General features: G+C 39.4%; 1 protein-coding gene across 2 annotated transcripts in view; it reads right to left on the bottom strand.

The window, feature by feature from the left end:
* The window catches only part of tmtc2a (transmembrane O-mannosyltransferase targeting cadherins 2a), a 53,178-nt gene continuing 25,502 nt past the window's right edge, over positions 1 to 27,676 (bottom strand). Inside the window, exons 2-12 of one of the 2 annotated variants that reach the window (XM_072673070.1) lie at positions 17,863 to 18,448; positions 9,010 to 9,871; positions 8,775 to 8,889; positions 8,554 to 8,639; positions 8,187 to 8,371; positions 7,785 to 7,863; positions 7,229 to 7,350; positions 4,832 to 4,913; positions 3,783 to 3,897; positions 3,323 to 3,386; positions 1 to 1,584 (exon numbers count right to left, since the gene is read on the bottom strand). In XM_072673070.1, the coding sequence (XP_072529171.1) occupies positions 1,405 to 1,584; positions 3,323 to 3,386; positions 3,783 to 3,897; positions 4,832 to 4,913; positions 7,229 to 7,350; positions 7,785 to 7,863; positions 8,187 to 8,371; positions 8,554 to 8,639; positions 8,775 to 8,889; positions 9,010 to 9,871; positions 17,863 to 18,448 (2,476 nt within the window). In that variant the 3' untranslated portion in view covers positions 1 to 1,404. Of the gene's footprint in view, positions 1,585 to 3,322; positions 3,387 to 3,782; positions 3,898 to 4,831; positions 4,914 to 7,228; positions 7,351 to 7,784; positions 7,864 to 8,186; positions 8,372 to 8,553; positions 8,640 to 8,774; positions 8,890 to 9,009; positions 9,872 to 17,862; positions 18,449 to 27,676 lie in introns of those variants that run through there. The other variant, XR_011978978.1, reaches the window with a different exon arrangement.

The raw sequence follows: 27,676 nt of genomic DNA, 5'->3' as shown, positions 1-27,676 counted from the left end.
CGATTCCTATTTACATTTAATGAGGCCAATGTTTAGGACTCATTAATAATAATGACTTAAAATAATAACAGAAAATTTCTGGGGCAGAATGAGTTACAATGTATAAGAATTTGGTCCACAAGTCTTAGTTGAGAGGGAGGAGAGAGAGGAGAGGGAGGAGAGGGAGGAGAGGGAGGGGGGGCAAAATTGAAACAAATGATACATACAGTGTCAAAATTACACATACACCCACTTAGATTATTAATTTGGTGTTACTGAAAACTGCCAAAATGTCTTTTAACTTACCAAGGCCTCTTAACTTCCTGTTAGTGAACATAATTAACTACAGCTGCTAGCTCATCTGTGCTCATATTCAAAGGGTTTGTATGACAGCTCTCACTGGACTGACAAACACTCAATACAATAAAAAAGTCCAAGGTCCATATTTTGAAGGATGATTGTGGATGCTAAGAGGCTGCCGTCCAAGATAGAAGCCCCAGCTCCCAAACTGACACCTTGAGGCTTGATTAAACCTTGCAACTGAACCACCTGGACAAAGAAAACACCTTCCAGAGTAAGGTTTTATGGCCAGATGAGATTAAGTGGATTAACAACAGTGGCCAGACATATGTTTGGAAGAGTAAGGGTGAGGCATACCAACTGTTAAGCATGGTGGGGGTAGCATCATACTCTGGACTGTTTTGCTGCTGGTGGACCTGGTATACTACATGATGTTGTTTCAGAAAACTCCCAATAAAAAATGAACAGTTCAAATAAAACACCCAATAGGCCCAATATTGCCATGACATTCATGTTCAAGATGAGTGTGTATACATTTCAAAATTCCAAAATAAAAATAAATAAGCAGTTCATGTATGACAACACCGTGATAAACATACAATCATAAACCTTTTCTGAAATGGGTTCACTGCAGTCCTTTCACTGAAGATCATGTTCAAAAACACACATTTCAGTTTACATCACATTATATTACATACGGTTTTAAGGTGACCAATGTTCATGTGATTAATGGTCTCTGGAGCCTTCTTTGAGACTACTGACCAGTTTGAATGATCACATTTATGGCCTCAAAAACCACGTTTCCCACTGTCATCCACAGTGGATTTTCCTTGTAAAGTGAAGTACCGCCTTTAAAGTACTAACACTTCTACTGCTCCTCTGTCGGTCAGAAGGGTGTAATGTGGATGTCCTTCAATCACAGAGGATCAGTTTACACCCAGTATTCTCAACCACAGTCCTCTATCTGTCACACTCACACGCTCCTGCAGCTGCTTCTGCTCTAAAGCCTGTGCTGCAGATTATGCTCCCACATCATCACCAGTCCTGTCCACACCAGAGGAGCACAAGCCTTGCATTCGCACCACAAACTGCCTGCGTCTGTAGGGGTCGTCATCTAAAGCAGGGTCAGGATCCTGTGCTTCTTAAGTCCTGTTTGTGCATGACGTTCCAGAGCTTGCGCAGGTTGGACTGCGTGATCAGATCGTCTGGTTTGAGTTGCAGGGCACGGAGGTAGTTGGCCTCTGCCTCTTTTAGCTTCCCGTTGAGGTGGAGGATGGCCCCCAGGTTCATCAGAGCAGCAGCATACTGAGAGAGAAAGAGAGAGAGAAAAAAAATAAGAGACCCCTGAATACTGACACTCACAGTTTGCAAAGCCATGTACTTTTTATCAATAATGAGTGCATGTAAAAGTAAGACCACAACTGTGTATAATATTTTAGCATTATTTTATAATTGTCTACTATTTTTAAGTATATTATTGTGCTATTGTTATAATTATTAATATTATTTAATTCTAAACATCTGCCTGTTAATTGGAATCAAAGTCAATAAAATGTCCTGTTAATTCCCTGGATTTGGTCTGTTATTCCCAATTAGACACTCATTTAATCCATCACAAATATCCACTTACTCACCTATATAAATGCTTTATTTTTTATAAATGCTATTCATTTTTTTGTTCTGGGGCCTTACGCCTGAGGACTGAATGCTAGGCCACAGTGCAGATGCACTGCAGCATTATGATATGATATTTTTTAAGAATGATTCTTTCCCATTTTATACCAAGTTGCCAGTTCATTAACATCATAACAAGAATGAACTACAGTTAAATAGGGCATCACAGACTATAAACCTGGCATGATATTTGTCTCTGCATGCTGGTTGTAGCGCCTGTCCTGGGCTTTACACACACACAACTGCATCTAGCAGCATTGTGAAAAACAAACAAAAAACAAAAAAAAAACAGACAGCATGGCAAAATATGCAATAAATGTGAAAAGAAATATAAATATGTACTACACAGACAAAATTATTGGGACACCTTATTCAAGGTTTCTTCTAAAATCAAGGGTATTAAATTATCTAGCTTTTGTTGAGGTAACCACAGGTACTAGACAGGCTGTGTGTGAGCATTTGCACATCTGTGTCAGCTATGAGTGCAACTTAGAGTAGCTGAATGTGTTCATTAGACAGACTGTCCACAAACATTTGGACATACAGTGTATCTATGAGGAATATGGCAAATATAACAAATATATATATATATATATATATATATATATATATATATATATACATATACAGACAAACAGACAGATAGATAGATAGATAGATAGATAGACAGACAGACAGGTAGATATAAAACATGCATAATGTATAATTGTGGAAGTTTGGAAATGATGGAGATTATGTGAAAACATTGAACCACATACAACACAGAATTAATTCTATATGTTATTCATATTTAGTTTTTATTTATATTTCAATGTATTTTTTTTTTAGGTATTTAAAAAATTATATCTTGATTTCTTAAACTTTTCACCATCCTGTATAGTACTGTTGTCTTCATAATCTTTGTAATCTTGTATAATATTGATGTCTTCTTGTTTAATATTCTTCAGTTTAAAATGAACCTCCTTACACTAATGCTCACACTGACCCCTGCATGGAGTCTTACACTTAAGAAGAGAATTCTGCTCTTCTGTTGCTTATGTTACTGTAATATCTCCTTCTGTAAGAACCGATGCATGATCTAAGCATGATTATTTAAATTGCATCAATTTGTGATTATTAAAAATTGTTTACATTTTTTATTCTAAATACTACAAATATGTTTATATATATAATTTTAAAATAAAATTATTTATATATATATATATATATATATATATATATATATATATATATACATCCTCATAGTATATATACTTTAATTTGTATTTCAAAGAATTTGAATGGAATTTATGCAGTTCAACCCAAGTACTACAATTAATGACTTTTACAACATAAAACGGATACAGGATTTCTTTACAAGGATACTTACATCAGGCCTTAGGTCTGCTGCCTTCCTATAATATCTTTCAGCTGCCTCATTCAGACTGGCCTGCCTAGAGACCAGATACAGAAGACAGCAGTTAAATATACAATCAAACATGAATAAAGAGCAAATAACTTTCAGCAGTTTACAGCTGATGAATCTACTAAAATGACTATGGCTGTATTTGTGGATTCGCTGCGCTGTTACAGGGAAGAGAGAATTCAGAAAACCAAGACCAATCAGAGATAACAGTACACAGTGGTCTGTCTCCTTGACCTGTGCATTTAAGACCTGTGATCATTGTTTTGCTTGGGTTTCCTGAAGATCAGTCAGACACAAGAGGAAGCAAGATCTTTTCATCTGGGACTCCCTGCTGATGAGCATCCATCTGAGAAATCTCTGCGCTTTTGTATCACTCAGGTTGCAGTTCCACAAAAGACCATATATCTCACATACACACACATACCTGAGCATATGGGCGGCGCTGAAAACTACGTCAAACTCCGTGCTGTCCAGTTCAGCAGCTTTCTCCGCCATCACAGCAGCTTCTGTTAAACGAGACTGTTCCAGTAGAAACTGACCTGAGACAGAAAAACAAGCCAAAGGAAACCGTAACTTTAGCTGAACGTAGTCAGAGGAAGCACTGTGCGAGTACGGTGTATTTCCCACCTTATTTTTAACTAAACAGTAGTGGTAGACTACTTTCAACATTGCATAGTTTGTAAGCACGTGCCTTTGCAGACAGAAAATGTTAAGACTGCTAAATAAAAGAGGAGTGTACACTACTGGTCAAAAGTTTTAGAACATCCTTTATTTTTCAGCAGAGCACTGGCTCAGGCAAGCCTATTTTTTATTTATTTAGCCATCAGAGCAATGGCTTTCTTACTGCTATTCCACCTGTCAAACCTGCAGCTCCAAGTCTTCTCTTCAGCTGAAGTAAACACTTGGTCATGTGCGTCACCCATCAGACAGCTGCTAACTCTCAGAAACTTTTGATGGTGAGTTAAACTGTACTCCCCACACTCTGGCTTTATTTGTAATGTTTCTAAAGCAAAAAGCTCCACTTTTAAGATTTTTTCAGTCTTCAGTATCAGTCTTCCTTTCTTAATTGTCTCATTCTAGTCATTGTGACAGCAATCCATATGAGCAGTGCTGTCTAAATACTGCAGTAGAGTGCAACAACACGGCCTGTTCCAACACTGATTTTATAAAGACAAGGAATTTGTAAATTGTTTGCATCAATTTTTTTAAACAAAAAAAAAACTACCAGCTGTAAGTTGTTAACCAAAGACTTGTTCCCTAAACATTCACATTAATTTTCAGTTTTTATTTCATTTTTCTACTCAAAAGCCCTGGCAGTTCACTGCTTACCACTGTACCATTTGAGGTCACTGGACTTTGTACCATTTCAGGTTATTTACTGAGCTTGAACTGCTTAATTCACAAAAAATGGAAAAATGGAGAGTGTTCTAAAACTTTTGACCAGCAGAGATAAGCATGTTTATGCTCTCCTACCGTAGTGCATGTAACAGTTTCCCTTGGTGGGTTCCAGCTCTATGGCCTTCAGTAAATAATGCTCTGCCTCTGCTGTCTGACCCTGTTGAAGAGACCACCTCACATCAGAACCTGCATTAACAGCTGAAAACCTCAACACCAAGCCAGGCTCACGGTTCTCCATATCAGATCCACTTTATCATCCTTCAGCTCAGTCCTGCATTCAAAAGGAATGAACCCCAGCCAGGAACACCTACTAAATCTCCTTTCGGGTAAGATATATGACTTGTGAAAGGGCCAGTAAATATCATTAGCACAGATGGGTCAGCCTTTTCACTCTAGCTGGCTGACTACGGAGGGGTGCCCATGTAGAGATGTAGAGTTTATTCACCACCTGCTTTTCATTAGTGTTAGGAGATCTCACGCTTTGGTTGATGCTTGGTAGCCAAGAGCCTTTATTTAGCAGGAAATCTGACCCTCAAAAATACCCAATAAAGCCGATGGCAGCTATAATGCTAAATGAGTGTGAAAGAGAAATGTGTGTACGGGTGTGTGTCTATGCCTTGGTGTGCACCTTTCTTTTTTATAGTTGCGCATTGATTGCTTTAATAAGTTTGCTTCATTAAGGACATTTCTACTAAAATTGGGGAGAAAACGTTTTAAAACTGTAAACTTAATAAAATGCCAATGATGTTAATATTCATATATATTGTCAATGTGACACAAAGACTTTATATTTCCATTTTTGCCTTTTTTCACTTAATTTCCAAAAATTAAGAACGTTTTTCCTTCTCCTGTATAGTTCACATTTCTGAGGTTTTTGAGAGATAGTGACAATATGCACTTGAAACACTTAAAGCATCACTACATGTCCAAATGTTTGTGGACAGCCCTTCTAATAAATGCATGTAGCTACTTTAAGTTGCACCCATTGCTGTCACAGATGTGCAAATGCACACATAGAGCTTGTCTAGTCCATGCAGAGAAGCATTTCCCATAGAATAGGACTCTCTGTAACAGATAAACATGAACATGGCACCATGCCTAATGCTAAGTGTGAGCTAGAGGGGGTTAAATGCCTCCAGCATTGAGCTGTGGAGCAGTGGAACTGTGTTCTCTGGAATGATAGTGCTCCATCCTATACTTATGGGGTGGAGTGGAGATCATACAGCATCCTGACCTCACTAATGTTGTCGCTGAATGCAATAAAATCCTCATGACAATGCTCCGAAATCCAGCAGAAATCCTTGCCTGGCCAGTAAAGACAGTTATGTCAACAAATGCAGGATGAACTCTTTTATAATACCCTTGATTTAAGAAGAAACCATAAAAGCAGGTGTCCTAATATTTTTGTCCCTATAGTGTAATATGAGCTATACGTTTGGTTCAGTACAATGATCTGCTCTTGTGAACTGAGGACTCAGCCTTCCAACACAGTGGTGCACAGGGTAAAGTAAAAATATGTTTTTCAAGTATCTGTACCTATACTACTTCTATTATTTAAGACTTTGTAGTCAACAAAATATGTCCAACAAAAATAAAATACTTTTTAATTTCTCTCATTTATGCATCAATGTTGAATGTTTTTACACATTACTCTGGAGTTGGAGAAATCTTCATTTTCTAAAATAATATGAAAGCCCACATCTTTTTAATAAATCCCACCCATAACTACAGATTGTCTAATCATGAGGTGGGGATCATACAGCATCATAGGAGCTTCATCCAGGCTCACCTCTGACAAGTTTTCACTATATTCATATAAGATGTTCAGTATGGAGGGAAGAGCACATGTTTATCAATTTCTTCAACCATACCATTACTTCAACCATTACTAATGAATCCTCCCCAAATTCATGTGTGGCTATGTTTGCTATCTACAGCATTGTGAATGTGTGCTGAGTAGCAAACAGCAACATTCATATAATTACATATTTACTATCCCTGCAGTAGAGAATACCACTAAATCTGGTCTTACACAGCAGGTGAGGTGATGCAATGATAATGAAACACATAACTTTATCTTAGTCTCTCAAACACAAAACATTTTGATTGCTGATGCTTGACTTGCTCACCAAATATCCAAAATGTCGGATTAGCAAAATTCAGTTAAAGAAGTAAGGAATTGCAAGCGGTTGCAGATTTCTATCCTTTGTTAAACCAGGTAATTGCTGGGCTGGCAGGGGCTCAAAGTAGCAATGGTGTAAGTGTATGTGGCGGTGCTTGTGCTCTTGATCAGTGGTGATTAGCCGCAGACACAACAGATTAATAACAGGATATGATCATATTTTTCCATGAGGCCTCACGTCTAGTCAACTCATCTTTAGTCTGGTTCATTCAAAACAGGGGTTCACTCGCAAATAGCTTAGAGATAAGAAGCAGTAAAAGAAGACTAATACTTTATACTATTATACTCACCATAATTGACAGTAGCTTTCCGTAGGTCAAGTGGGCAGGGACGTGATCTGGTTTAGCCTTTAGTGATTCTCTGTACCAATGCCCTGCCTCCTCGACTTTATTCAGCCTCATATAGGCCTCACCTGAAGAGATGATACACCAAAAGTCCAGGTTAACTGTAGAGCTCCTAACTGATATAAAGAATATGCAAATGTTCTTTTATTCTGGTCTCTGATATCTTAATACAAATTTAATTAAAAAAGTCTCCAACAGCAGTCTGGCTGTAATACTAAGAATAATTAATTTAACACTAAATTCTTTAAGATCCATGTTAGAAATGCTGTGGTTAGACTCAAAAGCAAGGCTTACAATAAGCATTTCAAATTGGAAAGAGTTGTTAAATGATGTTTAAATTATCAGCAACCCACAGATTTTTCTAAACATGGTATACAGTGGAATGCTTGTCCAGTCATGGTTTTTGAAGGACAGCGGAGAACACTACTCTTTCACACCTTCTACTGGTAGAGTAGCAGGCAAGCATAAAGTAGAGAAAAAAGCAGAAGGATTCGCAACTCACCAATCATGTTGTAAAGGCTCTGAGGGGCAAATTGGCGAGGCATCACCTTCACAGCTTCTTTATACACGGACAGTGCCTCCTGTGCAATTTAAAGCAAATGAGAAAACAATACAAATGTTTTATTTCATTTATAACAAGGCAGGGTCTCAAGAAGAAAATCTAAGCACTGATACCTATGGCTAGTTTCTAGTTTTTCACTAGAACTATATAATGTCCCAGCTCACTTTGCAAACTTTGTTCTCTCTGTCAGGCAGAACTTACAAATGGAATGACTTACAAGCCCTGAGTTGTAGTAGACACTAAATTAAACAATTACTACCACCAAGTTCTGAAAGCAAAATAATTCATAGAATATAATTCATTTTATTAGAGGTGTGCTCTGATTGCCAAGTAGTACAGTACCTCCTGCTGTCCCTGCTCATGCAGCAGCTTGCCCTGATTGTACAGGCAGCTAGTGACTGAGCTTTTGTGAGCATGAGGGTCCTTCAGGTTTTCATCTGGAATGCTTGCACAGGTCTGAAATGTGCGCTTGGCCTCATCCACATTTCCTTGAGACACCAGGATAATGCCAGTGTTCAAATATGCAGCTGTTAAAGAGACAGGCGACATACAAAGAACAGTGCTGAGCTTGGTGCAAACAGACACATGGGGCAGAAGAGTAATGAGCTCGATGTAATGAGCTTAAATAAGAAGTACTTCAGCCCTATAGCGATGAGAGTTTAATGACTGACTCTATTTGTGAGATTAAGGGGTTATTTGAAGAGCTTACAGGCCAAGGTAGGCCTGCTCCCAATGGCCAGTTTGTAGTACTGCAAGGCCTCAGAGAAGCGCTCACCCTCCTGCAGCAGTAGACCTCTGATAGAGAGGACAAGAGACAATTGGCGAGTTTAGGACAAGGGGAGAGCATACCTAGAGTGATGGAATTTTGTATAGATATATCTCCAATGATCATATAACAATGTCAATGTTGTTCGGTGTTTGAGGACTCACAGGTTGTAAAGCATGTCAGCCATGTTACCACGGTAGAATAGGGCATTTCTGTACGCTTCCTCTGCCTCTGACATCTTTCCCTGGTTCTTCAAGACATTGCCAAGGTTACCCCAAGCTGAGAGACAGAAATACAGGTGTCTATTACCTCATTTTTAGCTCAAATTGGCAGACAGAACTGGTTCTTCATTGACATGACATGTTGATATTAAAGCAAGACAAATGAAAGCTATGATACCTTTAGCAGGATTGACAGTGATGCCAGACTTGTAGAGTGTCTCCTCACTCTGCCAGTCCCGGTTCCTGTTCACTGTTCTGAGGCTGTAGAATATAAGTAAGCTGGCAGCACAGCTAAACAGCACCACTCTCAAGCTCTTATGTCTCACAGACACATACAAGGACCTCAGCCCCAGCGTCACAAGAAGACAGAAGCCCATGCTGGGGATGTACAGCACCCTCTCAGCCATGACAAAGCCCACGTAGAAGAACAAGTTGGTGGCAGGGAGGAAAGGCAAAGCCAGCAGACTAAGGGAGAAAACCACCATGTTCTCTCTGGATGGCAGGGAGGTATGAGTGGACGAATGAGTGGGTTTGGCACATCCATTCTGGGCGTTTTCAGGACGATCTAATGTGGTAAAGCCATTGTGATGGTAATTGTTGTTATGGTGGTGATCGCTGTCTATGTGGCCGTTGGTCATGGACTTTCCATTAGTGACATGGGATTTTCCATTGGGCTTCCATTGGTGGGAGGTGGAGGAATCCTTGTTTTTCAAGCCAGACCAAGCAAGGAAGATAAAGCCTGAGTAAAATGCAACTGAGCAGAAATTCCTCCAATCGGTTATTGTCCTGAGTAGGGGTATGGCGTCCATGGACCAATCAAAGCTGAGGGTATTAGGACAGAGAAGGAGCCAGGCATTTGCAGCTGGAAGGTAGAAGAAGGTGAGTGTTCTGGTGAGGAGATGAGGTGAATCAGCTGCTGGGTTGTCAGAGTTGGAGAAGTTTGGAGGCTTGTTTCCCATCCAGTACAGCCGAGCTGCCAACAGTCCTATTCCCCATCCGGCCAGCCAAGCCAGGCTTACTAGCAAGCTTATGTTCCTCCTCTGGAAAACATGGTAAAAGTAAACGTGTCAGACTTGTCTAGCAATTCTGTAACAGCACCATGGATTACAGTTCCTCTTAGAACAAGTTTCTCAGTGTCATATTTCCACTTTCTCAGCCATCACACAGAGCATTTTTATAATATTGGAATCTAATTTAAAAGGGTTCTTAGTCTATATTATTTACCCTTAAAATAGTGCTTTAGGTCTTAGTAGGGTCATTCTGTGTTTTTGACAAGTACTCTCTGTTTCCTGAAGCTTACACTACCAGCAAGCGCTTCTCTGTTTTCATTCAAAACTTGTAAAACACATTACTTATCCACAACCTATCCACTGGACTAAATACACTAAGCTAAAGTTCACATATCATCCACAACATGTATAAACATGTCCAGTGCAGTTTAATCGTAAATTTTTGCAGGGGACTGCACTGAAAAGCTGGGGTTATGTTGCGCTTCCATTTAAAGAGAGAAGACATATAATAAGACATGAAGCAGTTAAGCTCTTCACCAATTCAGCAATGAGGGAGTGTGTGGATAGGATGTGCATCTCATCTCCTGCTGCAATCAGCTCCCTCAACTCCTTTCCTATTTACACTTATTACACAGTGCTCAATCAAGTTCCCAAGTTCAATGACTACTGGCGTAAGTGACTACACTGCTGCAGCCGTTCTGAGGTACCATTCTCAATCTGTGGGGAGTTTCCTAAAAGCTTTGTAATGTTGGGTACTTCATTAAGAATGGTTACTAATTCCTCCGTGTTTTGCTTAAAGTACTATGTCAACTAGGACCGCACAATATTGGAAAGAAATGACATTGCAATATTTTTTTGCATAGATTTATATATTGTGATATAAAGAAATACAGTTATTTACAGATTTCTCCAGATGTCAGTGATCTAGCATGATTAATAATAATGTAATAGCGTATTCAAGATTAGAGTAAAATAAATGACATTTGGTAGATATAATGTGCCTCTGGTACACATGTGATGGAAAATGAGAACAATGCAAATTTTCTTCTTGTATCAAGTAGCAAAAATGTTTTTACAAAATGTCATTTGCACATGTGCACATTGTGCTGATGATGCTGAATCAATATATTGTGCAGTCCTAATGTCAACTCTTTACAAACATTAACGAGTGACCCAACCTATGAATTATAAATGAAGTAGTTCTTGAGGTGGGCTTTGACTGCAATTCTGCCCATAGCCAGAGGCCACAAAACCAGATGGAGTGGGTCAGGGGAGCCACTTCTTCTATAGACATAAATACAGAGAAATGGGGGAGTGGAAATCAATTGTTCTGATTGATCATTTTTGAGAAACTCCTCAATGATCAGTATGTTCCCAGTATGTTTTAGAATGGCTACAGAGGACGTGTGTGTTCTTTATGAGTAAAATGTTTGGACGTTCAATTACAAGCAATAAGTTTCTGTTCTCTTCCTCTGTGACTAAGCTATGAAGCTTCTGGAGTGAAAATTGGTAATAGTGAAGATTGGTGAAGCAATCTAAAACATTGCAGAAACGAAATGCCATAGGCATTGATCTTTTCCAAGAATACACAATACGCTCCGACTTACTACTTCCATCCAACTGTCTGTGCGGTTATCCTGCCGACATTGACAAATAAGTCAGGGCATTAAACAGATCGATTGTATCTGATAGTGCTTCTTCAGTTTCTTGCTAAAAAGACTAAAATCCATTAAAGAGAATACTCGTTCCCAACCCAGGTGAAGAGCTCTTTAATTGATCAGTGCTTTGTGTTTAACACTACATGAAAAGTTTTCCCAATCCAGGAAGTTAACTTGAAGATAAAAAAAACTATATCCTATTCATACTACACATTCCTCATTCATTTAGATGAGAAAAAGTATTTAAACATTTAATTTGATTAATCTTGGGAATCTGCTGAGGTCATGACGATCAGCACCTTCTTTCTTCAGCAGTGTCTCTCCACAGCTTTAAGATTAATGTAGTTCTTTTTTAAATGAGTGATTAAATGAGTGAATAAAGGCCTCAATTCGACATACTTGTTTAGCAAATGTCACCATACAAACTAAAACTCATAAACACTGACCTTTTGAAGTTTGTATAATATGCAATAGTTATAACAAAGATGACCAAAATATGTGACAAATGAAATATAACTTCTGAATGAGCAAAGTCATTTAGTTGTCTTGAGTTGAACATTAACATGATTGTCATAAAGAGGCCTTAATAAAAAATAAAAATCAATCTTCAATAAATTATTAATTATTAACCTCAATAAATTATGAATATTGAACAGTGGCTTTTTACAAAAATATTTGTGAAGTTTTTTTTTTGTTTTTGTTCGTTTTTTTCGTTTTGTTTCATGTTGCACCCTTCTGGAAAAAAAAATATTAATTTCATTTCACTGTGTACTGAGCTGAAATGGTAATAAAAGCCTCTTGCCTTGACTTGATTTGGGAATATGAGCTAATCAAGACGCCTCAGTGCATACACAAACACACATCAGTACACATTACACACAAGCAGACAGTAATTACACAGTACTTATACAGAATCTGACCACTGCATATAGATGCATACACAAACGCACCCATACACAACTTACTTCTGCACCAATCAGCCATAACATTAAAATCATCTGCCTAAAATTGTGTAGGCCCCCCTTGTGCTGCCAACACAGCTCTGACTCATCGAGGCATGGACTCTACAAGATCTCTGAAGGTGTCCTGTGGTATGTATCACCAAGACGTTATCAGATCTAGTCTTTAGGAAGGAATTATGTTTCGTCCAAGTTTTAATGTCTGTAGTATTTTAAGTTAAGATTCAAAATCAGGAGAAGAAAAGAAGTAAAACAAGCAGAAAGAAATTTCTGCTTTCCATAATTAAACTTTTTAAATTAAACTTGCAGTATTATCTGTTACGCCCAACTTCATCATTTGAGTGGTGTAAAGAAACCTCAGCATAATTTTACAGCTGAGCGGCCCATTGTGGGATAACAGGCACATTATTAATCAAGCTGTCTACTACCTCTAATCTCCTCATCAAAACCTCACTGAGACAAATGAGATAGCATCATATTTCTGTCACCTTTTAATAAAACAGAGTGAGAGTGAGAAGAGTGTCCTCTCTGTAAGAATGGTTATGCTTTAGAGAGATTAATCATCCCTGGAAAAAATAATTTTTTTATATAGAAAGAACAGAGCATACATGTCTTTGTATGTGCTGCTGACCTTCAAATCTTCTCCCACATCTTACACTCCTTCCCATTTATCAGCTCATTAGCTACTTTTGGAGTGAGTGACAGGTATGGCTGCAGAAATGAAAATTTACCTGACTGCACCGCATATTGCTGACAGATCAGAAAAGATCAGAATGCAATTCGTCCAATCAGCCCAGACTTTAGCTCACTGCAGTCCTATCAGACAGCTAATGGGATGAAAAATGGTCCTCTATCCGCACCATATGCTCTAACAATCAGACTAATCTACATTTGTGCATTGCTTTAGATTCTGACTGCAGTGTGGTCGACTGAAAGCTGGCCTAATACTGAGAGCTTTCACAAGCGTGGGGAATATCAATGAGGCAATTCAATCTTTTCCTCAATCTTTTTTTCTTCTTTCATTTCTCCAATCAGCATGCATGTGAATGTGATGATAGAGAAATACGGCATGCAAAATTCAAACACAGTGCTACTCAGTGCTGAGAAAGCCATTACCGATAATCCTACGGGACTTCATAGCTTTGATTGTTTTTTTGTTTTTTTTAGAAAACTTCAAATGAGAATCTGAGCAACTGGGCAAGCAGTGAATGATGGACACAGAACCAAAAGAGATAAGAGAGGAAGTTAGGGCATATTTTCCTCCCCCGCTAGTTTCCTCAGTGCTGCCGCTGTCTGTCTCCTTCTGTTTGCGTTCCCATACTCTCCTGACTGTGTGGAGAGCTATAATCTCAGACGTGAGAGCCTGGATAATCAGTCACAGCGCAAACCTTAAGTTTACATGCACGCGAAATCAGAGAGATACGTGCAACGGGCACGATAAAGAGTCTAGAAGTGTAAGCCGAAGTGGCAGAGTTGGCATGTGTGTGTGGAGCCTGGCCTGGTGAGATTGCCCCATGTCCATTGTGTGAAAAAGGGTGGGAGCCACTACTAAAATATCAGCTTTAAATGCAATAGATAAACCCTGGGAGAGCATGCAAAACTCCTTCAGCTATCCGACAAGTAGAAGCAAAGAATATCAGACGACAATAAGTTATACTTTATTAATTCACTTACACATATTTGCTGTTTAGCTATGTCTAGTCTAATAGTCACCAGCAGAGCAACACTGCCTGGAGCAGTGTGAGGGTTAAAGACATATCCAGGAGTACCCGGTCTTCCCATCGTGGGCTCTACTCTCTCACTACTACGTTACTGGGTTATATCAAAAGTGAATATGACTTTGCTTTGGGTAAACTGAATGCATACTAAATGACCAAAAGTATATAGACTCTTGATAATAGCTCAGGTGTTTCAGCCAACTAGTATACAAAATTACAAAAAGAAAACCTTTTCTCAGTCTCACAACTTTCTACCTCTCAGTCAGCCTCTGGCATCCTCCAGGCACCTTTAATAGACATCCTTTACAGCCTGCAGTAGTTGAATCAGCGCTCAGAAGACAACAGAGCAGTTTAAAGACTGCAGTTTGGAACTATTTATCAGGGGAACATGAAAAAATAATGTAATATATGTGGTTCTAGTGCTTTCAACTGCATGTGAGCTGCTTATCCTCCAGACATTTGTCTATTTACTTTCTTGGCAATGCTGCCCAAGACCAGTGGGGAAATGCACTACTGGCATGTCTTTACACTTGACTTATGGCTGGTTAGAAACTAAACTATCGTGGAGATGCTTTTACCACGTCTTTCTCAGGTTTTAAACCAGTACTGAGCAGTGTGTTCAAAACTAAGAAGGGGAGGCTAATCCATACATGTTTAAACAGGTAAATGTAAAGAACCAACAAATCAACAAATAAGCTATTTGGATTAGATAAGTTTAGTCCAATGTAAGTGATGAAAGTCATGCAACATTCTGTGCTGTATGTAAGCATGTTTCCATGTTTATAGAAAACACAGAGTTGCATCAAATGCATCTAGTTGCTCTCAATAAACCAACAATAAACCAATAAACAGTTAATTACTAAAGCTTGTGGAAAACCTTAATGCCGGGAAATCCCCAAATGCTGCTGGACTGTGACCCTTTTAACAACCCTGCTTAATTCTTTCAACAGTCACACTAAAAAATCTGTTGGTGAAATCACTAAATAAATGTTCCTGGATCTTCCCTTAGCAACATTTACTGTAATGCAAAAGAACTAGAATATAATTAGATGTAGTGTGCACAACAAAATATGGATAAATATATCCCATCCCTTCAATTATATATTATGCCTTCAAAGAGACTCAACTATCATGTCTATGGCAAAAATAATGGGTACTAGCTCATATTTTATTATTTAAAGAGGAAATGGAGTTCCCTATCTGAAGGAAAAACACATACAATTCACAATTAAACTGACCATATGATTTTGTGCAGTGTTTATGCTAACTTAGTACATTTTTGTACATTTTTGCCCTCTGCTTCCACACAATGATATCCTCTCAATGGACATAATCAGCATTATACACTCTACTCAATGACGAGTATAAGCTCAAAGACTTTTATCATGAAGAAAGCTCTACCGTGCCGTTACAATATCTGTGAAAGCATAAATTTCTTATAATCAGAGATCACTAATTAGCATAGAGACACAGAGCTGCCATTCACAAACAGACGAGAGAGAGAGAAGTTAAAGTTAAGTCAAACCTTTTAAAAGCCTTTTCTCTGGATGATGTCGTAATCAGTCAGTAATCAGATAAAATGCAATGGGTACCTGTTTATGGTATGAAGGTCAATGTCTCATGCAAACACTATGGCACTGTGTACACTTGTCTGCATGCCACATCTGTGTGTTTGCTTACCGTTTTGGAAATTAGGAAAAACCACAGCTCATTTTCTGATTACCCAGTTGTGAATACACACTAAACGTTATTCAAATTGCACCCTTAATGAAAAACAAACAAACACTCACACACACACACACATACTTCCTTCAACACAAACCAAAGCAGATATTAAAGGAAGTGCATCTAGTCAGTGTTGGCCAAGTGATGCTCAGGGGAAGGGAAGAGGAAATGAAACACAAAAATATGAGGGGGGGGGGGGGGGGGGGGGGGTCACATACACTGGTTTGGAGAGAGAGCGCATGGCAAACTGGTTTACTTCAGTTGAGCGGAAGACCTTCCTGCTGCTTGTTGGTTTAAAGTCCCAGTAGATGTAACTGGCAAAAACATTTGCGCCACAAGCTGAACCTAATGCAACACACATACCACGGCCTCTGTACTTCAAACACAACTATAGAGGTCCTGCAGGTCATTGCTAATCCTGTTTATAAAGCAGAACATGGTAACCTTATATTCTAGATCTCAGGCAGCTTTTCTTACACTTCTGACACTAAATGTACATGATGGGATATTCCTGTTCCCATTTGAAAAGCCATACATTACAAACAGTACAGAGATTGGAAGCAACACTATCTTTCTAAAGATAAACCAGAACATTCTACGTTAAGTAACAGTAATATCTTTACATTTACATTTACATTTACATTTACGGCATTTAGCAGACGCTCTTATCCAGAGCGACTTACAAAGTGCTTTGCTATTTACCCAAGAAAACCTTCGCTAGTTAGAATAGGCTAATAATTCAAAAGATACCTCCAAGCTTAGACATTACTAAACACAATACAATAAGGCGACCATAGAACTATTCGTCCAAGTACTCTCTGAAGAGGTGGGTCTTCAGTCTGCGTTTGAAGACAGCGAGCGACTCAGCCGTTCAGACACCCAGGGGCAGCTCGTTCCACCACTTTGGTGCCAGGACAGAAAAAAGCCTGGACACTTGTCTTCCGCGGATTTTGAGGGATGGCGGGTCAAGCCGAGCCGTACTTGAAGCTCGAAGGGCTCTTGGTGCGGATCGGCTTTTGACCATTGCCATCAGATACGGAGGGGCTGGTCCGTTCTTGGCTTTGTAGGCCAGCGTCAGGGTTTTAAATCTGATGCGGGCAGCTACAGGAAGCCAGTGGAGAGAACGCAGCAGTGGAGTGACATGGGTAAATTTTGGGACATTGAAGACGACCCGTGCCGCTGCATTCTGGATGAGTTGCAGGGGCCTGATGGTGCGCAGAGGGAGACCAGCCAGAAGAGAGTTGCAGTAGTCAAGTCTGGAAGTGACGAGAGACTGAACAAGGACCTGGGTGGCCTCTCTAGAGAGGAAGGGTCGAATTCTCCGGATGTTGTACAGGAGGAATCTGCAGGACCGAGTTTTTTTTCTTTATCAACATAGAATGAACAGATGTTATTACACAGCTGAAGCAAAAGTGTTCAGCTACTGATTCTTTATTAGATCTGCTGTTTTACTGCAGCTCTAATCAGATCCATCTGATTTTTTCATGGAAGATGCTCCAGAAGCCCTGATAAACTGAATGAGGGTTCTTAAATTGATGTAATAAACAGGCCAATGTAATATAGCAGAAGATCTGAGATACTAGATTTTGGAGCACTACAGTCAGGATTTGATTGCATTCAGCAATAAGAGTGTTAGTGAGGTCAGGACGTTGGACCATCACATGGAGCACAATCACTCACAGTACACAGTTCCACTGCTCCACAGCCTAATATATTAAAATATATTGATACCCCTAATTATAAAATAGCTTTATACCCCTCTAGTCCACACCTGGTATTAGGAATGGCGCCAACAGGTTCATGTTTATCTGCTCTGGAGAGTCCTAATCTATTGCACACACAAACTGTTTTTAATTAAACTGTATTTAATTAATTTAATATTTTATAATAAAAACACTTATTTAAACTTCACCAGGGGTGCCCAAAACTTTGCACCGGACTGTATGCTCCACTTTACTCACCTTAAGGAACAGCAGCAGCACCTGGCGCACACGCATGCGATGAACCACGCAAACATCGTAGACAGCAGACACGGCCAGAACAGTCACTCCCTGCTCCTTCCACAACATGGCTGCCGCTGCAGTCACTAAGCTTGCGGCCAGCCACACCCAAGCCCTCCACCTGACCACCTGGGAACGCCCTGGCCGGAGCTTGCAGTGGCGGGCATAGCAAAGCAAAGAGAGCAGAAAGCATAGGGCCGCCCCTACGTCTGCACGGCCCACCAGCCCCGCCACTGCCTCCGTGTGTATGGGGTGTGAGGCGAACAGCAGTCCCGCCAACAAGCTCCAGCGGCCTCCACCCAGCAAGGGGCAACAGAACATCGTGAATAGTGCTGTGACACAGCAGTGCAGCGCCACGTTGACCAGGTGATAGCCCCAAGGTTCCAGGCCACCCAGAGCGTAGTTGAGGCGGAAAGAAAGCGTGCAAAGGGGCCGGAAGGACTTATGACTGCCACTGTGGGTCAGAAGGGTGCCCCAGAAATCATCGTACAGGATGTTGGTCCAAGGTGTCTCGGGCAGGAGGTCCGGGTTGGTTTTAATTGCTCGGCTAAAAGAGAGAAAACAGAAAGGTTATTAGGGATGTGTTGCACATTTACTTTATCCAATAATAACCACAAGGTGTGGATTATAACATCTCTGTAATGTAAATGTGCTGCAACTGTAATTGAATAAACAGCTTGCCAGATTTTTAGTCTGTGTCCTCCCCCTTAATTTGTAGCTTTCTAGAGCTGCGAAAAAAATAATTTTATATATGGCTAAGAATGAATGCAAGGCTAAATTTACTCTTTTTATATAGTGTAACTTTAGCTATAAGGAGGCACAACAGTCTAACTGCCTGCTCATCAAATATGAGGAGGTCATAAGTTCATATCCCATCAACACCCCATGCAATAGGGAGAATCATAACCTACAAATTAGGGCTGGGTGATACTACTAAGGCTGGGCGATATAGTACTAAAATACTATATCACATAAATTTTCACAATACACAATATTTATCACAATACATGTAATCACAGACTTATTACATCAAGAGCAATAGATTCTTATAAACTACTATTTAAACACTCTCAGACTCTCTCATACTGAATACAGTTGTTTTCTACATCTGCTGAACTTCATCTAATTAAACCAGTCTAATCACACCGTTTGTAACGAAAGCTGCAGTTGATCAGTGTTTATTAAGCACTAACATTATCCTTCATATGCTTAGAAAAGCACACTGTCGATCACAATAGGAACATTTATAATGGTATATAATAAAATATTGTCGTATTGCCTACTAGAGCTACGTACATCTGTACTACAAATGGTAATTTTATTAGCGAACAAATTGAGAGGGGAGGGACACATTTAAGATTTTTGATCTATATTTATTTATCAAACCAAGATACAAGACTAAAATGTTTTAATAAACTAAGTTAAGTAAATGCTCTGTATTTAGTTACTGAGAAACGTCTTTTTTTGAGTGGCAGTCCTTAAGATGTTTTTTTAACTGAAAGCAATGCTGGGTTGTCTTTCTTGCTCTGCTGGTATTTTTGCGCAATAATAGATGATGGTTGGATTTCTGGACTGGATTAAATCTAGTCCTTGAACTACATAGCATTCTAATTGATGACTCTCCATTGAAATAAAAAAATGTCCCAGATTAGGTTTAATTCGCATGCAGAAAACCAATCCCAAAACTGGTCAATATAAAATTTCCCTGCCTCTGGCACATGGTAACAGAGCTGAGCATCAAAAGACTTTTAGAGGCAGAAAAAAACAACACAGACTCACAGAGACTTTAGTCATGTTTGGATGGGATTAAATGTACATACAGTCCTGGGGTAATTCTCTTTAACAGGAGCTTATCTGGGACTTTCTTTCCATCCAGATCAGCCATGTCTGTGTTGTCCTCCCTCATCCTCTGAGAAAAATACAGGCTGAATCATCTGATTTTAGTCCCATCCGAATACACATGTCCATGAATTTACAGGCAGATGTCGCCTCGAACTGGAAAAAATGTTTTGGCTGCTGTTACACGCTGTATGTTTTCTCCCAGCGCACATATGCAAAATCCTCTGGTAAATATTAAACACTTTCCAAATGAAAATGGTTGGAACTTTGCCTCACCACGAACTGAAAAGAGAGCCAGTGTCTCTTCGACCATTGAGATGGAACTGTTGTGATCATGTGATCATGTGACAACGTGATGCAAATATTTGGGCTAGAAACTCACACGTCCTGTGGTGATTTTATTGCCGTCTGGATGCGAGAGCTTCATCACTGAGGAACCGTGTACAGTTTTTATTACAGACATTTCTCTGACAAACTAATCCAATTCGAACAGGGCTCAGGTCTGTTTTTCTACTTATATTCTCTGACTCTCTCCAAACACACACACACTCACACAGAGCATACACCAAATGGATAAGAGTTCCCATGTCACATCATTAACACATAGTCGCATACTGTACAGAAAAGACCCAATATGCACTTAAGACTGGGACAGCACTCCAAGGTCTGCATGATCCGCTCCAGCTGAGAGCAGCACACCGCCAACAACTTTATAACCCAAACCTCAATAAACACACATCACTCCATCCATCTGGTTGGGAAACACATCTACCTCACATAGATGCTAAACACTCCCCTGTTCAACATCTTTAGTCTGTAAAATGTCTGGCATCTATATATATACACTGCACTCTGAGCAGGTAACGTCAGAGAGATGATTACATTGCTAGTAAAATACAGATACGATACTGTACTCTACTGTAATTCTGTGGGAGGAATTATTTACCTGAATAAATTACTTTTTATCTCTCCATGCTTAAGCAGCAGGAGCTGAAACAGGATGAGAAGGAGGATAGGCATGTGGCCTACAGCTTATGCCAGGGGTCTTTTGAGGACTCTATCAAGAATGATAATGGATAATGTCAAAGCTCATCACAGCTGAAGAATCCATTAAAAAAGTGTCCTTGACAGTCTAGACAGGCTATTACTGCTTAAAGGACATGTTCAGCCATGAAAACACCCACAAACAGACACAATTATGGACCTAGTAATTGTGTGTGCGTAACGTGTGTATAGAATTACATGGGTTTGGGAATTTAGGGTTCTTTAAAAAGCCATATTGTCACTGTTGGACAAAACATTTGGATCTCTATTTTTGTAGTTTTGGGGGTTTTTCTGGATATAATCTGAATCCAGCTGTTGTTTTGTTACAATGTCATGATGATTGGACCAATAAAACTGCTCCAACATGACATGGGATAAAATATTCAGACTTTCATTGAAAGTTAATGTCATTTTGGATATACTTATATATAGATAATTGTTTTGTTCGACACTGACAATTATAGAGAAGAGCTGTTTAAAGAACCATTTGCAAGCTTTACAATGAGTTGTTAAGCCAGGTAACACTGATACGGGCGTGATTGAGACTGGACCAGAAGCCTACAGTGCAGTGCAACACATTTTTAGTCATTATAAAATATGTAGAGAAGCAGATAAACTACAGTCTGTAATTATGAAACTACAAAAGTGCTCTTATGTGGTAAGTGGAGATGATATAATGCACTATAAGTGTAGAAACAAGGAGGTGGTATGAACAGAAAAAAAATGACTGTTTCAAGCTAGGCATACTTTTGTGTGAGCTGGCGACATTCGAAGTGAGGAAAAAACTGTAGATTTCATTCTTCTCTGAACTACTCCTTTAATTGCCTGGGCTGTAAGTGTAGCCTCGCTCTGCTGCGTTCTGCTGCAGGCGCACTAATGTAGCAGTCCTGTCTCGCTGCACTCTGACGTTGCCGTCCTTCTCTCTCCACCCCACTGAGAGTTAAGTAAACTCATCAATGAGCTACTGTCACAGCGCAGACAACAGAATAATGCATGCGCTCCGTTAATGTATTCATCAGTTTAATGTATTCTTTTCATTTCTTGATCGGCGATGGTGTGGCAGGGCGGCTGATTTGCATATTTAAATTGAAATGACTTTCCCCGTGCGGGAAGGAGGAGGAAAGAGACCCACCTCCTGACCACAAAGGGGTATGAACACTGGCATTTTCTCTTAATAACTCAGTATCAAGAAAGATAAATGCTGTGAAAGTTAAGGGCTCATAGGACTGCAGGCAAATATCCCAACATACTGTACAGGGAGATAAGCTCAGAACAGAGCAAAATCTATCAGAACGGCTCAGAACGGCAGCAGTGTGGGACACAGGAATGACTGAATTATCCACTTTTGTTATACCGTCTCTAAATATTACTGGAGTATATGGTATTATCGGGGGAGGGGAGTCATGCATTAACTTAGATAGTAGGATAACAATCTGTTCACCAGTTATTAGTTAGGCAAAGTCAATTTTATTAATACTGTGATTTACATTTTTGCCTATACCACCCACTACTATAGGAACCAAGGGAATCAACAGCCATTTAAACACTTTAAACTTTTTTTGTCCAGAGATGATTGTACTCTTGGCAATGGAATAAGACACAAAGCAGCATAAAGTCCCAGTTGTGTAAAATAGAAATAAATAAATAAACATACAGTGACATACAGTAAATACCGTCATACCGTCCATCACTACTATGAATATAAAACAACAGTGCAAGTAATATAATGCTACCTATATAAATGCCCAACCACTGTGTATGTAATTATGCAATGCGGTCAATAGTCCAGCTTTAGAGGAATGTCACAGAAGCAGAGTTTCCCCTGACGCACACACACCACTCAGCAAGGCAGACTGTGCCTGAGAACTCAGCGCTTTGTTTTCAACAGGCAGGAAACACAATACTGGGAAAGCTAGAAGCCTGTGTCTACCCTCACGCTATGGCCCCAGCCCTGAGGACACTGTCCAGGGCACTGACCGGTCACCGCCAGCTACGGAGCGCAGAAATAATCATTCACTTACACACAGACACACACACACACAGTTCACAGGGTTCACACATAGTTTCACGGCTCCTCACAGGACCTGAAGCACCACACTTGATCTTATACATTTTTCAATATTTGCAATGTGATCTCAACATAAACACACAAACAAAACAATAGCAGAGCACTGGTTACTGTGTAAATGCCTGATGCCTGGGGCAGTTGCAGTTTGTGGTTGGGTTTATGTTTCTTCATGAAGTAATCTTACTGCTAATTAGCTTACAGATTAGGTTACTGTGCAGAGGTTTAGATGGAACCATGAGAAAATCAGCATTGTTCTACAGAGTTAATCTCCGGCATTAGTGATGATCACAGCAGCACTAACCTACAACAATTACATTCACAGCAAAGATGTGACTGGGAGTTTTAGAAAGACCTAGAAAAAAAAAATCCTGTGTTGTGGCAGCTGCCGTTTCACTCTGACTGACAGACACTACATTTGTGTGTTAGTAACCAATGTTGGGTTCAGCAGACTCTCTTTTCCATCAATGTTAAACATAACCTGGTGGAAGAAGCTGTATGTATCTTGGCATAGTTGAATAATGGCAGTTCAGTACTTGTAAGTGACATAATGTTTTTAAAAAGAAAAGCTGTAAACGAGCCATTTCCAAAACCCCCAAACTGTTACATACATAACTTCTCTCATTTTATACCCCCAAAACTGACACACACCCACTAGTGAAAGTCTTGAGGCTAAATACAATAGCTTCAAACTCAAAAGGGTATGGAAGGGAGATTGAAAAGGCTAAAGCCTAATGCTAGTCCGTCTGCATAAGGGAGCACGGCCGACATGAGCAAGTGCCGATGGTGTTTCATCATTTTTTCAGTTTTAAAATCCATCCATTTATAGTCCGTCCGAGATCTTCAAAAGTGATTATTGGACAGCAGGTTTAAAATTCTGGCAGTACTGCTGCAGTATTTTGTTTTTTGTCAAATGTCAAATGAATGTAGTACATATCATGTATCATAAAAATATCTGAGATATTGTTATAGAATATCTTTGTGATATTATGTACCACTAAATACTCCCACACTCAAGTTAAGAGTTAGACAACGTTTTACAGTACTGAAGTGAAGTTTAGTTTCATGTAAGTTAGGGCTGGACGACGTGACAAAATATTAGCATATTTTGATATATTTTATGATTGTGATACACAATATAGATACATAATATACTTTTCTGAGCATAACATGGATTTCATCAGTGCTTAAAGAACACTGAGAAACTGTATTTTCCAATTCATAAAATGTAATTAATCCTCTTTAAATGGATTTAGTGCTGCAGATTTTTTACTAAAAATCACTGTACTAAGAATGGGATAGTATTCTAATTATGCATTTTATTTCCTCTCATTTTAAATATTTTATTTTTAACCCATTTTCTGCCTAATTTGGAAGGCCACTTACTAGCAATGCCCTTAACACTAGGAGGGTAGACTAGAACATGTCTCCTCCGACACATGTGAAGACAGCCTCCGCTTTTTTTGCTAGACAGCCAGTGCACAGCTCCCCAGCTCCAATACGACACTAGGAGTGCCATGTGGAGCAAGTGCCATCAACCCAACCCTTAGAGAGCAAGGCCATTTGTGCTCCCTCTGACTCCGACCTAGGATTCAAACCAGTTACCCTCAGATCATAGTGGCAGCGCCTTAGTCCACTGGACCAGTCAGACTCTAGTCGAGATCTAATATGTTCACCATATCGCTCAGCCCTAATGCAAGTTGAGCAGCTCTTAAGAAATCTTTAGAAAAAAAAAGCTGCTTGTTCAAAACACATCTATAAGGTGGCTTGTTTGACAACACCCAGTCAACACCCCCTCAATGCTGCATGTTCTCCTCTGTATATATATTGTGTATAGGATTAGAAGCTGTATAGCCTTATCAAGTAACCCATTAGAAGAGTTTTGAAAGCTGAGGTATTAGTCAATATCCTGTTGTGACACCCAACACTTGAGTCTTTTCAAAACATTTCAGCTTCATCGCAAGCGTGTGCGCCTCTGCTTACCATTTCATCCCGTACACAGGGATAAACTCTGTCAGAGTAAACGAATGTCATCTCCTAGAATAAGCAGACTGAGTTACTGCTGTGGTTTAAAGTGGCATCAAGGGCGAAATACTTCATGGCCTATAAACCATTAGTGTATATCTTGTTTGTCATTACATCCCTGACTTTTCAGCCTTTATACTGTCTCCCTTTATGTAAACAACAGGGTGGGATTATTTTGAACCAACAAATAATATCTTACTTTTGCTACACAGAATAACTTTACAGTAAGATCAGTCCTCTTCACTTTCACTTTATACTATATACAATATTTTCATAACAGTGCAAATTTCAGCTTAACGCAAGGACCTTCCATTCTTAGAGAAGCTGTGAGATGATCTCTGTTTTGCATTTGGAATGGGTTCAGAAAGTTAACACAGGAGGAGCTGCCAGGTCAGTCTGACCCATGCTGGTCAGCCAGGCCATTATCCCTCATAAGGAGAAGTGTACATAAGGCTCTCCACTTAGTGTAAACTAATATAGGGTGTAATATTTGCAGCTGGAATTCACTGCAGTGCTTTACTGAGCTGGTGGTAGGGAATCTTTAAACATTTATATACAGGAGAGTCCTGTCCTATTATATGTCCAGTGGCTGTACAATTATCACACTTTACTCTGTTAGTGGTGAGGCTTGAAATGATAGACTCCAGGTTGAATGAATGCAGTTCATGTCATGCACGTTCTAGGTGGAGAGATTTATTGTGCACACGGGAGCATAACTGAAGTGTTAATCCAATGCTAACAGGATTAGAGGGAGATCACTGAGCCGCTGTGTTTTAGGGGCACCGCTGGAGGACAAAGGTTCAATCTCTTTAAATCCACCTGAATACACTGACGAGTGAAAGGAGTGAGAGTGAACCGCAAATGATATTAGTGCATTGGGCGAACATGAGAATGTTTAATAACACAAATTATCTTAATAATTATTACATATATATCAATTTTTGCACAGATTGTCACTGTTACACAAAAACCTTGATTTTCCATTTTTTTCATCATTTGAATCAATTAATAATGAATGATGAAATGTTCAAAAATTACTTGGAATAAAATATTTTTACATTGACATCCACTGAAAGTTGCGGAGGTATTTTCCCTTTCCTGTGAAGCCATTTTTGAGATACAAGGTTTTTGTGTGACAGCAAGTACATGTTTGAATTTGTTCCACTTTTCCAATACTAAAATCACTATTTGAGTGTTCACTGTTTGTTTACAGGGAAATGTTGTTTTCATGTTTAAACAGAAATGTAAAATGTGATGGTTTTGCTTGTATTTGTAATTATATGTACATTATTTCACACTTTACTCCAAAACCTGAGTGCCTTAGCATTAGACACATTGCCAAGGACACACTGTTGCGTACAGGACCACGCACGCTTTAACTACTCTAGCTGAGATTTATTAGCTATTCTCTACTTTAGCTAATGTTAGCCCAGTTTAGAAACACTGAAAACAGATATGATCAGTTAACTACCATGATGGAATATTGTCCACCGTTGAGAAAATACCCAGAAGACGTTCTCATCAGCTTCCAACATTGCACCGATTAGTAGTGTTAGCTCCTCCAATCTCTTCCATTGAGGAACCTACAGAACTCAACAGAGTCCCACATTAATTGTGGGTGGCTTTTTTGGCTGTTTTTCCTTCCTCTGTGGTTAACCAATTACTTTAACTCTTTGTCTTACAACGAAAGAATTCAGTATACCTCGAAAGTGTCCAACTGTACCATTCACTGCTTAGTCCATACAGTTTATATTTGGAAACTAAGGTACAAGACAGTCTGTTCCTTGTTTTTGTGATGTCGTGAATTTACATTTATCAGTCTATTCAACAGCAGTTTAATCCTGCTTATTCACTCTGAATTTTAGAAGGAGTGCTTCATAGGAATTTGTGAAAAGCTGCTTTTTGAATGAGGAACAATACAGGCAGCCAATCCGAGAACATAAAACCACCCAACCTCAGTAAAAAAATCAACAAATTCAAGAGACACGATCTTTAATGAAACAGTGGCAAAATTACAAATTACAGACTAAAAAGTATCAGTGTTATAAACTAGGTGCATACCAGTCTGTGTTTCTAGACGTGTTTTATATGTGCAGTATTCAAACTGAAGATTCATTTGAACTGCATGGTCATTCATCATGTTGGACAGATCTTTCGCTATGATGAAATTTAAACAAACCAACTTTCACATTCACCACAAAAACACACAGACCCACTTATGCCAAGCGCAATTTTCCATTTCATTTGCAGCAATCCTGTTTCATAAGTCAACACTATGTTGCACACACACACACACACACGCAGTAGGAAACGCTGTTGAGACAGTGCTGGCAATCCAATATCTTGGGGCTGGCACTCTTATTTAATACCACAATCATAAATACTACTACCACTCACCAGGCTCACGAAACCAGGGCTGCTGGGAGAGATTTATGTTTGATTTTTCTCAGTCATACTTCCTAGTTTATGTAAAGTATGATGTCAGATTGCGGGCTCATTCTTTCTCTTGGCTGCAGCATTTGGGTTTGTTTACCCAGTGTATGCGTGTGGAGTGATAAAAAGATAATTTCGCCATCAAACAAAAGATTAATGGGCATGTTTAACACAGTACATGCCCAGCCAAAGAACGCAGTGACTGGGGAAATCCTGAAAGGCAGCCTTACTTCTTTCAGAGCACCACCTCTGCCACTGTGGGTGATTGTTAGGTCCAGCTCTTCATGGTTCTTCATGATGAACACTGACTGCAAAGTAAGAATCTAAAAGAACTATAACACTGGCCTATGAAAGGCAATTACTTGTATG

Source organism: Salminus brasiliensis, chromosome 2, assembly GCF_030463535.1.
Source record: "Salminus brasiliensis chromosome 2, fSalBra1.hap2, whole genome shotgun sequence".
Classification (NCBI taxonomy): Eukaryota; Metazoa; Chordata; class Actinopteri; order Characiformes; family Bryconidae; genus Salminus; species Salminus brasiliensis.
Note: the sequence above shows the minus strand (reverse complement) of the source record. Positions and strands in the feature narration are given on the sequence as shown.